At 41.4% G+C, this 11,174-nt stretch overlaps 2 protein-coding genes across 2 annotated transcripts in view; both read left to right on the forward strand.

Annotated features, from left to right (window-relative positions):
- Positions 1-98: 98 nt before the first annotated feature.
- iyd (iodotyrosine deiodinase) lies at positions 99-2,762 on the forward strand. Its single transcript, XM_032543557.1, has 5 exons — positions 99-359; positions 1,363-1,560; positions 1,705-1,864; positions 2,053-2,209; positions 2,343-2,762. Exons 1-5 carry the CDS (start codon positions 161-163, stop codon positions 2,523-2,525), a joined length of 897 nt encoding a protein of 298 aa, XP_032399448.1. The 5' UTR covers positions 99-160; the 3' UTR covers positions 2,526-2,762.
- Positions 2,763-3,688: 926 nt separating this feature from the next.
- sec63 (SEC63 homolog, protein translocation regulator) overlaps positions 3,689-11,174 on the forward strand; it is a gene marked incomplete at its 3' end in the record, with an annotated part of 13,685 nt that continues 6,199 nt past the window's right edge. The window contains 13 exon segments of the mRNA XM_032543555.1: positions 3,689-3,980; positions 4,950-5,049; positions 6,436-6,550; positions 6,788-6,900; positions 7,038-7,099; positions 7,447-7,505; positions 7,624-7,674; positions 7,792-7,900; positions 8,501-8,595; positions 9,454-9,586; positions 10,231-10,323; positions 10,434-10,579; positions 10,701-10,848. Coding sequence (XP_032399446.1) covers positions 3,857-3,980; positions 4,950-5,049; positions 6,436-6,550; positions 6,788-6,900; positions 7,038-7,099; positions 7,447-7,505; positions 7,624-7,674; positions 7,792-7,900; positions 8,501-8,595; positions 9,454-9,586; positions 10,231-10,323; positions 10,434-10,579; positions 10,701-10,848 — 1,348 coding nt within the window. The 5' untranslated portion in view covers positions 3,689-3,856.

An 11,174-nucleotide genomic window follows, 5' to 3' on the forward strand; every position in this document is an offset into this window, starting at 1 on the left:
CGCAGTGGGGCAGAGCTCCAAGCTGAGGGAACACTTCTAACAACGCTAACACAGCTCTGACTCAGCATTTAGACCCAGCCCAGGTAACAGTAGCGTTCCATAACATCAGGTCTGCTCTCGGCTGAGTACCCGTATCCTCTTCTCTCCCCCCCCGGCGGTCATGGCGCTACTCTCCGTCCTCACGCCTGTCCTGGCGGTGGTCCTGTGCCTGGTGGTAGGCTTCATGCTGCTGGGGTCCCGGAAGACGAAGACTGCCTCGACCTCCTCGGGAAAAACCGAAGGGGCTTCAAAAGCGGACTTTAGACCGTGGGTGGACCAGGACTTACAGGACGATACAGAAATCACAGCGAAAGAGGACGGTAAGAGCTCAAGAGTAACTTCCCCCCCCCCCACACTTTCTCTAACTTTTTACTATTGGACATAGTTAATACAGGTAGCCTTGGCCAAACCACCATATTGTCCGATATAAACACATTTGGCACAATGTAAAAACCCTTTGTCAAGTGTAGGCCTCTGTGTGTTGTTTTGGAAATTGGACATATTCATTTATAGCTGGGTTAATTAATAGGCCTAATGTTAGTGGCCTGTATGTGTGCGGACGTAAAATAATCCAATCCAATTCAGTTCAAAAGCATGCAGCATGTAATCAACGAATAAATGATTATATTCTACATTAAACCTTTATTCCTCTGGCAAATTGACAAGTTACCCAGAGGGATGTGAAGTAGATAAAATGCTTGCCTTTTACCAGCTAACATTCAATGTTTACACATCATTGTTTCAGTAAATGTAATAATATAATATTAATATAATATACATAATTGCATAAAGACAATTACGCTTACATGATGCATATTTCTAAATATGTTTGTGATTAATAAAAAAAAGTATCTGGTGCAGCAGGCCAAATATCATGAAGCTGGCTCTTGTAGTCTGCCATGTACTTGATGGGTACTTTAAGGTAAGAGTGTACTTAACCAATGTGCATAACCTGCATGTGCCAGAGCAGGTTAACTCAACTCCGGCTAAAACAGACAGAAATGAGCTTGGAAGACCTGGTGAATAATAAACATAATAAATATTATAATTATTATAAGAGTCAATATGTGGTGAATTAACTGTTATAATGTGTAAGTGCCAGTCTGTCACAAAGTATCAGTCCTTAATGTGTGTGTGTCAACATAATGTCATCTAAGTTTTAAACTGAATCATTACTTTTTGCCCCATCAAATATGTCTTTAACGCTTCATTACAATGGAAGCATGCTGAGTATGCAAATGCACTTATTTACACCTAACAATTTATAATTTCATATCCAAAGCTGCTCACTGGTCCTGCGTTCTGTCTGTCAACCTTTTTTAGAGGATGGTGATTGGGTGGACACCATTGAGGATGAAGACCTTTTACATGTGCCTCACTCAACACCACGTTACCCCGAGGAGACGATGCTGAGGAGATCCAGAGATATGTACACTCTGATGAACCAGCGGAGGTCTGTCCGATTCATCAGCCCAGAGCCGTTCCCACAGGAAGTCATCGATAATGTCATCCGCACTGCAGGCATGTGCACATACAAAACAAATGGGCCACTTTCTCAAAAAAAAAAAAAAAAATGGTCTGGAGTTAGATGCAGCTATGTAACATTTGGGTCTTTTTAATTATTTTTGGACTACCTGCCCCGCCGTCTCTCCTTCCTCTGGACAGGTACTGCCCCTAGTGGAGCACACACAGAGCCCTGGACGTTTGTCGTGGTGTCAGACCCAGAGACGAAGCACCAGATCAGACGGATAGTGGAAGAAGAGGAGGAGGTCAACTACCGTCAGAGGATGGGGGACAAGTGGGTCCATGATTTGGCCAAGTTAAAGTGAGCACCCATACTCATTCCACACACAGAACAAGCAACTCTAACTGCGCTGACAGCATTGAATGCCTGTCCCCTTATCCTTACACACACAATGATTATGGGTTATTTAGGACCAATGCAAAGTCTAACCTTATTTTCTAATTTTACCCACATCTTCCCCCTTTCTCACAACATCCTTCTTCATGCAGGACAAACTGGATCAAGGAGTACTTGGATGTTGCTCCATATCTAATCCTAGTCTTCAAACAGACCTACGGGATTCTACCAAACGGCAAGAAAAAGACACATTACTACAATGAAATCAGTGTCTCCATATCCTGTGGACTACTGTTGGCTGCATTACAGGTAAAGAAGAACAGAGTTAAGATTGTATAAAACTATATAGATTCACAAATGCATACAATTAAGGATTAACTAGTACTTTACATGTCTTGTAAAGCGGCTGAATGACTATTCTTTCTGTCCATTTGCTAATCAGAACGTGGGTCTTGTCACCGTCACAACGACGCCCCTAAACTGTGGCCCCCAGCTCAGGCTCCTCCTCAAACGGCCAGCCAATGAGAAGCTGTTGATTTTACTTCCTGTAGGTTATCCTGCGTCTGACGCTACAGTCCCTGACTTAAAACGCAAGCCGCTGGATGATATAATGGTGCGCATATAACAAAATGAGTGTGCAGAGAATGTTTTTTTCTCTCCATCATCTTCTTTGCCCACAGCTGAAAACATATAACCTAATGTGATTAGAAATGCTTTTTAATGGATGTCATCAATCTCTTCATAGACTTCAAAATTAACCCCTGATTGACCAGCATAGTCATTACTTTTATTTTGAAGGGAAAGTAGCCTTACACTGTTTAATTCTGCTACGTCCAGAGTTAATAAATGGGGAAATAAACAGACAATCCTGTTGAATATCTCTTAGTAGAACTGACATCTCACTGCAATATAATATCCACCGGTACAAATGTTAAATCAGTCAAACAAGCACAAGGCCATCCACGCTCTTACCAAACTTACTGAGATCTAGATGGGTTCCAGCAGTGCTGCCAAGAATAAAGTACAATCTGTTTTCAGTTGTTTGCTCTGTGATTGCTTGTGTAATTTCTTTTTGTAACTATAACATAGCTGACCAAATAGTTAAGAAATGGAATGTCACTGGGCATCAAATAAAGAGTTTAAGTTATCTTTGGGTTTTATAATAATGCCCACCAGACTTCTTTTTTTCAGACATGTAAATAATGAAAAAACTACATTAAAATAACTATTCTATAGTTTATCTTTTCCACATCAATCAGGGTTAGAGTTAACCCTAAAATGTAATTTATCTCTTCTTCTTCTTCTTATACATAATGTATAGATGTGCACACAGTTATGTGTATTATATGTAGGCTTAACTGTGTTGGCCTACCACAAGGGATGTTTTCAGGGGACAACACCTCTTAATGAGTGGGGTATGGTTACATCCTTGTTATTTTAGCATGCAGGCTAAGCCTAGCTACTCAATAAGGTTAGATTATTCTACAAAAGGTAGGTCTGGCAATGTGAGACTAACCAAATAATGACCCAACCCTGAAAGAATATTGCACTTCTAATCATGTCTTTACTGCTACAGTATGTGTAAGAGTTGCAGAATCTGACCATGTAGCTCTTAATGAAGTCATCTGGTATGTTATGTCTAACATCTTATCCATTTGATTGCTTTAATAGAGTTTAAAAAGTCACACTCCGCATCTCTTCCCTGCCTAGCTACGTTGCAATCTCTAGGGGTCAGTAGCGCCAAGGAAAGCACAAAATCCTTCGATCACCCAGTGAAGAAGAAGAAAGGCCACATTGCGCAAGCGTACACCACGTACACCGATAATCAAAGCTGTCTTGGCTGGATGCTAGCTAGCTAGCTATTGGCTAGCTAACGGTCTGTCAAGTCGCACACATTGGGCTAGAAGGGGGTAGCGCAGCGGTGGAGAAGAAGGGCGACCCAAGCGCCGCTACGAAATGGCCGGGCAACAGTTCCAGTACGATGACAGCGGCAACACCTTTTTCTATTTCCTAACGTCCTTCGTCGGACTTATTGTGATCCCAGCAACATATTACCTCTGGCCCCGGGATCAGAATGCTGGTAAGGCCCGATGTATTGCTTAGTGCTAACTTGGCTAGCTAACTAACCACCGCTAGTGTAACGTGAAGTGTTCAGTCAGCAGCTTGTCTTGTAAATTAACGTTAAAAGCTCACCAGTTGGCCGTCTGTTAATCTGGCTAGTTTGCTGTTAGCTAGCTAGCTAAATGCAGAGGTTGTACAAGCTAGTCCAACCTTAACGTTACATTACTTTGTCATTTCAAAATAGCAAACGTTGGTTAGAAGATGCCCACGTCTCTTTCACTGTCCATAGTTTAGCTAGTACAAGCCAGTCAGTGTTAACACAGTTCGCTACCATACCAGCTTTACCAATTACCATCCCAATGGTTATCCATCTGTCACATATCTAGCTAGCGTTAGGCAATATTGCCTTAATCAGTGGGTGAAAATCAAGCGAACGCTGGCTAATGTTAGGTAGTTAAGATAGAGCTTCAATATCTAGTTCTCAAGTTTACCTTTTGTAGCTTTATTTATCTTATCCCGATATAGCCAAATCTTAGCTACATCTATCGGTTCCTATCGGTCAACGGGTCATATCTAACATGGGTTATGTAACTGTAACAAATGCTAGCAAAGTTAACTCAGCTGGTCTACTGGGAATACCTGTGGTTATATGACAGGCCACCATAGATTGGAGTTTAAGGCGTTGTTAACAGTTATTATATTGATAGGTTGATTGAAGACTAAATATGGTATTTTTTAGTTAGGCTATCTTAGTTAACATCATGGCATTAACAATTAAGACATTAATACATTTCTAGCTGAATGAAGGTAACATTTTCCACTCCCTGCTTGGTTAACATATCCACAATAATTATAGGCCTATATTCTCAGTGAAAATATCACTCACCCCTGGCCCTGATTTAGATGTTAACTTCAACTATCGGTATTGATTGTAACGGGTGATGGTACTAATGTGTCAGTAATCTCTCCCTGTCTATCCTCTTACCAGAACAACTGCGTCTGAAGAGCCTGAGGAGGGTACATGGCAGGTGCCTGTGGTACCGGCTCAGGCTGATGAAGTCACAGCAGAGCTTTGTCCCAACACTAAAGTGAGTCCAATGTTTTGGGTTTGTAGTTTTCATTGTAAAAATAAATATGTACACACATTTAGGGAGGGTGGATTATTATGCTTTTTCTTTTAACTTAAAGTTGGTCTGAGGTGACTTGAGTTGATTATGAATTTGACTTATTCACTGTTTGTAGTTATTTATGAATTTAGTGCAGCTTGAGTTTAATGTTGTGCACATTGCTTGACGTGATTGGCCATAACTTGCTTGTTAGTTTAATAACAGGTTTGTTTCCTTGGTTGTATGCTCCCATCTCCTTTGTTGTCAAATGCCACATCACTCCTGTTGTTTGTGTGTGACATACCTGAGCTATTTGCATTGATTTAGCCGTCTCTGGAGCTTTTCCTGATATCTTACTGATTCATTCAACATAAGCGTTTCCAGATGGACAGAGACGTTGTTGTGTGATGTTGAGGCAAAGGCCGCGCTGTCCATAACGTAGGCAGACTCGAAATCATGAGTGTGTTTTATATTGGGTCATTCCTGGCACAAATTGGACTTATGTTGTTTTCATGTGTAAACCGCTCAGTAGCGTGTACTGTCAGTGTAAACATTGTGTTGTACTGTTTAAAAATTATCTTAACACAACCCTGTTTTTCTCAGTGTTTGTTCATTCTGCGCGTGTGGGTTAATGGAAGGATGGGTGTTCAAGTGCGACTCAGCGCCTCACTCTGCCTATTTTCTCTCACTCATTTGCTTCCTCCGTCACAGTGTTTCTGTCTCAGCCTCTGCCTCCTCGTCTGTTTGTCTTCATTCTTTCCATTTCCACTCCTTCTGACACAAGACATACATTTAGTTTTTAGTCTCAAAATTTCTAAATTCTTCATTTGCATGGTTGCATTTGTGACCAAAGCTGGTGGAAGCATCCAGTATGTTTATTAGGTAGAATGAATCAGCCTTTCTCTCAAAATCTCGGTATCTGTTTCCTCTTCACAAACTGTATCATAACCATGGTGTTTAGTATGGCAATCCATCATGTATTTTCCTGGTAAAGCCACCAGGACAATTCAGGCCAGTAAATGGTTGTCATGGCAATGGATGCTGCAGAGCCGGCCATGGGGTTTTTCCATTGTCATGGAAACAAGTTCAACTTCTATGCATAAATACCAAACAACAACAGTGTCAAAACAGGTCCTTCCCTTCTACTTGCACTATGCAGTAGATTAAACTACCTGTAGTCTTTCAAATGACTAGCTCAAAGGGTTAGTTTGGATTGCTGATTGGTTCTGGATAATATCCTAATTATATTATAACTATGGCTTAAGTTACAGTTCTTGTAAAAATGAGACAGGCCTGGCCTGCCCAGGTTTGAATCCAGACGTTTGTGTGTGACATCTTTTTCCTTCTCGTGTGTGTTGCCGTTTTCAGAAAAGCAGCGTTGTTATTTGGCTGGGCTGTGTTCCTGCTGCTAGCGTACAAGGTGTCCAAGCTGGACAGGGAGTACCAGGAGTATAATCCATATGAAGTCCTCAACTTGGACCCGGTAAACACACACAAAACATCAAAACATCACAAAAGTCTGCTGTATTCTACAGAGCCTCTGAAGTCCCAAAAGACACTTTTTATCTTGTGGGACGAAGATAACTTGTCTAAGATAAAACACAAGATAAAAATATCATTTCTCAGGACTTTTGAGACTCCATAGTATTTTCTATTTTTAATTTGTATCCCCTACTTACACCTATGTGGTAAGGAGTTGTAAATATATTTCTGTCTCCAGGGTGCATCGCTGTCAGAAATAAAGAAGCAATACCGTGTACTGTCACTCAAGTACCATCCTGACAAAGGTGGTAATGAGGCCACATTCATGAGAATTGCCAAAGCCTATGCTGCGTAAGTATTACTCAAGTCTTGACTTTGTAAGCCAGGCACCAAGACTGCATTTGCACATTCAATAAACAGATTCAGTAGTTGAAAACCCAGAATTTTTAGGCGATTCCTTAAGTTTTTATTTCTTTTTTTTTTTGCAGTTTAACCAATGAACAGTCACGACAGAACTGGGAAATATACGGTAACCCAGATGGTCCAGGAGGTAAGTGAAGCTACTTTAAATCTCACACATTTGCATTTTTTATGTGCTGCCTGTCACACCTTCTTTGCTTGATACTGGTGAACAGGCCTCTTGTGGTCAGGAATGTGTTGAACAATGGAAGATGAATTAAAATATGGGAGCCCAATTTATTCCAGTAATAGCTGAGCCAACAATGAAAATATGCATATATGTGTGTGTGGGTGTGTGTGTCGGTGTGGTGAGTTAAATATTTCAGACTCTCATGGGGTCACAAAGTTGCCACACAGCCCAGTGCTGTTGCAGGGTGCTTTACTGCAATATGAGATTTTGGCATTTTTGTCCATTGCCTCTTATGTCTCCCTATCCAGCAACCAGCTTTGGTATTGCCCTGCCTGCCTGGATTGTTGACCAGAAGAACTCAATGCTGGTATATAATTAATTATGTCATTGAAGTTATAACTGATAAACCTAGCGTAATGTTTTATATTATAGTAGCAGTGCGCCATTGTCATCAATAACCCAAAGAGTATTGCTTTCTTCTGTAGGTGCTGTTGGTATATGGACTAGCCTTCATGGTCATCCTTCCTGTTGTTGTGGTAAGTCCCCATCGTCTCCTGTGCTGTAGATTGTAAGAAACAGATGTCCTCTCTATTTCAATCCCAGGGTGATTCACTTTACTCTCTGTTACTTTTTTGTCGTCTTTTTAAATGTAGGGCACATGGTGGTACCGCTCCATCCGATACAGCGGAGACCAGATCCTCATCAACACCACCCAGCTCTTCATGCATTTCATGTACAAGACGCCCAACATGAACATGAAGCGTGAGTTTCCCTTTCCTCTACTGCAAGGTGTAACGCAATATGTAAAACAAAAATACCAGATACGACCACAAATTAAACTGTACAAGCGATACAACTTCGATACAGTGAGTGTTCATGTGGTTAATATGATTTTTGTCTATATTGTTTGTGTTCCACTTTGGGCATTGCTCCGGTGCTGCAGGAAATTCTTGTGGATGCATGTATTTTCCGTTTCCTCACGCTGTTTTTGTGTTGGAATTTTAAACTCTGGTGGTTTTATGAAGACGACTATCTGTCCAATCTGAGGTTTCTCTTGCCCGACTATTTTGCAGCAGCTCCGTGCAGAGTTTAGCACTGCCTGTGATGATTCTGATTGGTTTAAAGTAATTTCATTAAACCAGAGCATGTTTTCCTCCCATCCATGAATGCTATGTTGAGTAGCCAGACCCCCTTTCAGCACGTTTTTGCTTTCTGGCAAAGGGAGATGGTTTAAGTTGGGAAACGGTTAGGATTAGCAATGAAATCTAACTATCTATCTATCCTTTACATGTAGGTTCAAGAATCTGTTTCCTGTCATCTTTTTTATGACTAATTCTGAATTTCACTAACTCTGCCCTCTAGGGTTGGCCATGGTGTTGACAGCCGCATTTGAGTTTGACCCTCGCAGCAATAAAGAAGCCACCATACGACCAACAGACAACATCGAAGTGCCACAGGTAATTAAAGAACACAAATGCTCATGTATGTATACCGTATTTTCCGGACTATAAGTTGCACTTTTGTTCATAGTTTGGCTGATCCTGCAACTTACAGTCAGATGCGACTTATATATTACATTTTAACATATTTAAAAATGTTAATTCATACTGAAAACATTACCCTCTACAGCCGCGAAAGGGAGCGCTGGGCTTGTGACTATATGCTCCTCCTAGAGACAACAGAGAAAGACTAAACACAAACAAATTGCCCCCAAAAAGAAAATCCTATTTTGCAGAGTACAAACTGCAGGCGGTAAAATATGCAGCCGGAAACGGTAATCGAGCAGCAGAAAGAATGTTTTGAGTAAATGAGAAACTTGTAAGGGACTGGCGATAAGGTTACTCTTACTGCAATGAAGAAAACAAAGGAAGCTAAAAGCAAGATGGCCAGAGCTGGAGGAACGAGTCCACGGTGCAGTTACTTCTCCATGCCCTGGTAGTTCATCTGTGTGCTATTGTGTAGTTGAATAAGTGATAACTGTTAATGGGTAACGTTAACTTACCGGACGCCTACCGTATTCAGCCTGTTGTTCTGTGCTAAACGTCTGTTCTTGGTCTTGGATTTTGTGAAATAAAATTCTAAATAAATGCGACTGATAGTCCAGTGCGACTTAAAGGTATGTTTTTTTTCCTCTTCGTGACGCATTTTTTGACTGATGCGACTTATACTCAAGAGAGACTTATAATCCGGAAAATACAGTACATGTGTGTAAGCAACTTCATCAGACTTGCAAACGTTTGTATCTGTGTGTGAGAAATTCAAAAGGAACTCAACTTTAACAAGGGCAGATTAACTTTCTCCCGTCTGTCTTGCAGTTGATTCGTGAGTTGGGAAATATCAATGTAAAGAAGAAGGAGCCTCCGTTCTGCTATCCTTACAGTTTGAAGGCCAGGGTCTTAGTGCTTGCTCATCTGGCACGCATGGAGGTATCAGAGGAGTTGGAGGAAGGTAAGACCCCTATGGTTTGTGATCCAAGGAGATATTACAATTGTTGTCTCTCAAAATGAAAGTTTCTTGGAAGAAATGTTTGGTGACACTTTCACATGATAGCACAATGAGTTTGCTAATACAGATTCATGTCAGCCTTCTCCAAAGCAATGCAAGTGGTCAGCAACTGGTTCTTTAGAGCTCCAAAAAGGGTAAACAAAACAGCTGCACAAGCTTTTTTTGAAGTGATGTTGTGAAGACACAAGATTTTGTTAAAAATACACAAACCTGTCCTGTTTATATGTTTACACTCCTACACACAGGAAAGGTTACGTACTCAACTAGGACAAGCTGTTTGGAGTAGTTTTCCCAGCTGTTTGTGAATTGTAAAGATCACAATACTGGCAAGCTGTGTTCTTGGAAAAGGCGGAGTTAGAGCAGCAGTAGTTAATACACTGCGTATGATGTGAACACACACTTGGGATGTGCATGTTATCCTGACACTGGAAAGGTTTTAATGACATTTACAAGTGGAGGACAATATTTAAACATGAACCGTGTATTAATGCTGTACTTTTTTTAAAAGTTCCTTATAAAATAATAAGAAATATGAGGACGGTCAGGGACACGTTATTAAGAACATGGTGTGTGTGTTTTGTTTCCAGATCAGAGATTTGTGGTGAGGAAGAGTCCAGCTCTCCTCCAGGAGATGATCAATGTGGGCTGTCAGCTTACCATGATGGCCAACAGCAGAGGAGGTACAGTACACACACATACACACACACACACACACGCAGTTATCACTTTGAAGACAATTCTCACAACCCACATAACAACTTAATTGATATTTCTGCCCATTGCTTTTCAGGTTTTCATGCTCCTCGGCTGGTAACCATAGAGAATTGTATGAAGCTGACCCAAATGATAGTGCAGGGTCTGCAGGAGTCAAAGTCACCCCTGTTGCAGCTGCCCCACTTTGAGGAGGAGCACCTCCGCTACTGCATCTCCAAGAAGGTAACTGCACACTGTCTGTGCATGCACACATACATGGCACTTTAGCAGTTTCGAGAGAAAAAAGATGGAGAGGTTTTAGTCGGGCAGTGGATCAATGGATAATTTTCCCTCTTCTCTCTAGTATAAAGTTCGGAGCCTACAGGACCTGGTGAGTCTCAAGGACTCGGACAGACGCAGCATGCTGCGTTTCTTGGGGGAGGAGAAATACGACGAGGTCCTGTCTGTGCTCGGCAGCTTCCCTCACATCACCATGGACACCATACTGCAGGGTTAGTCCTGAAATACACACGTACGCAAACACTTTGTTTGGCCACCAGCTGACCTGTGCCATGTCTGCACCTCCACATGCAGTAGTTCCGCATTAGTCTTGGTCACTTTATGATACTTCATTTAAAGGTGCCCTGCCACTCAAAACCGTTTTTACTTGCATTTTTTGAAATACGTTAGGTCCATGTGTTTGTGTTGTGTCGTGAATATGAAAATGAATTGGTACCTCCTCTGTCAGCTCTAGCCACTGAAAAGAAATGAGCTGAGAAATCAGGCCAATTACAAAAGCTGGTCAGTCTGATGTCATGTTGCTTGAGCTCATTACTAT

The sequence above is a fragment of the Etheostoma spectabile genome, chromosome 18 (genome assembly GCF_008692095.1).
Source record: "Etheostoma spectabile isolate EspeVRDwgs_2016 chromosome 18, UIUC_Espe_1.0, whole genome shotgun sequence".
NCBI classification, from domain to species: domain Eukaryota; kingdom Metazoa; phylum Chordata; class Actinopteri; order Perciformes; family Percidae; genus Etheostoma; species Etheostoma spectabile.

Bases quoted from the DNA above. Each gene is read 5' to 3' on its own strand.
- iyd (XM_032543557.1), top strand. From the start codon at position 161: ATGGCGCTACTCTCCGTCCTCACGCCTGTCCTGGCGGTGGTCCTGTGC. The intron at 360-1,362 runs GTAAGAGCTCAA...AACCTTTTTTAG, and splicing joins AATCACAGCGAAAGAGGACG to AGGATGGTGATTGGGTGGAC. The intron at 2,210-2,342 runs GTAAAGAAGAAC...TTTGCTAATCAG, and splicing joins TACTGTTGGCTGCATTACAG to AACGTGGGTCTTGTCACCGT.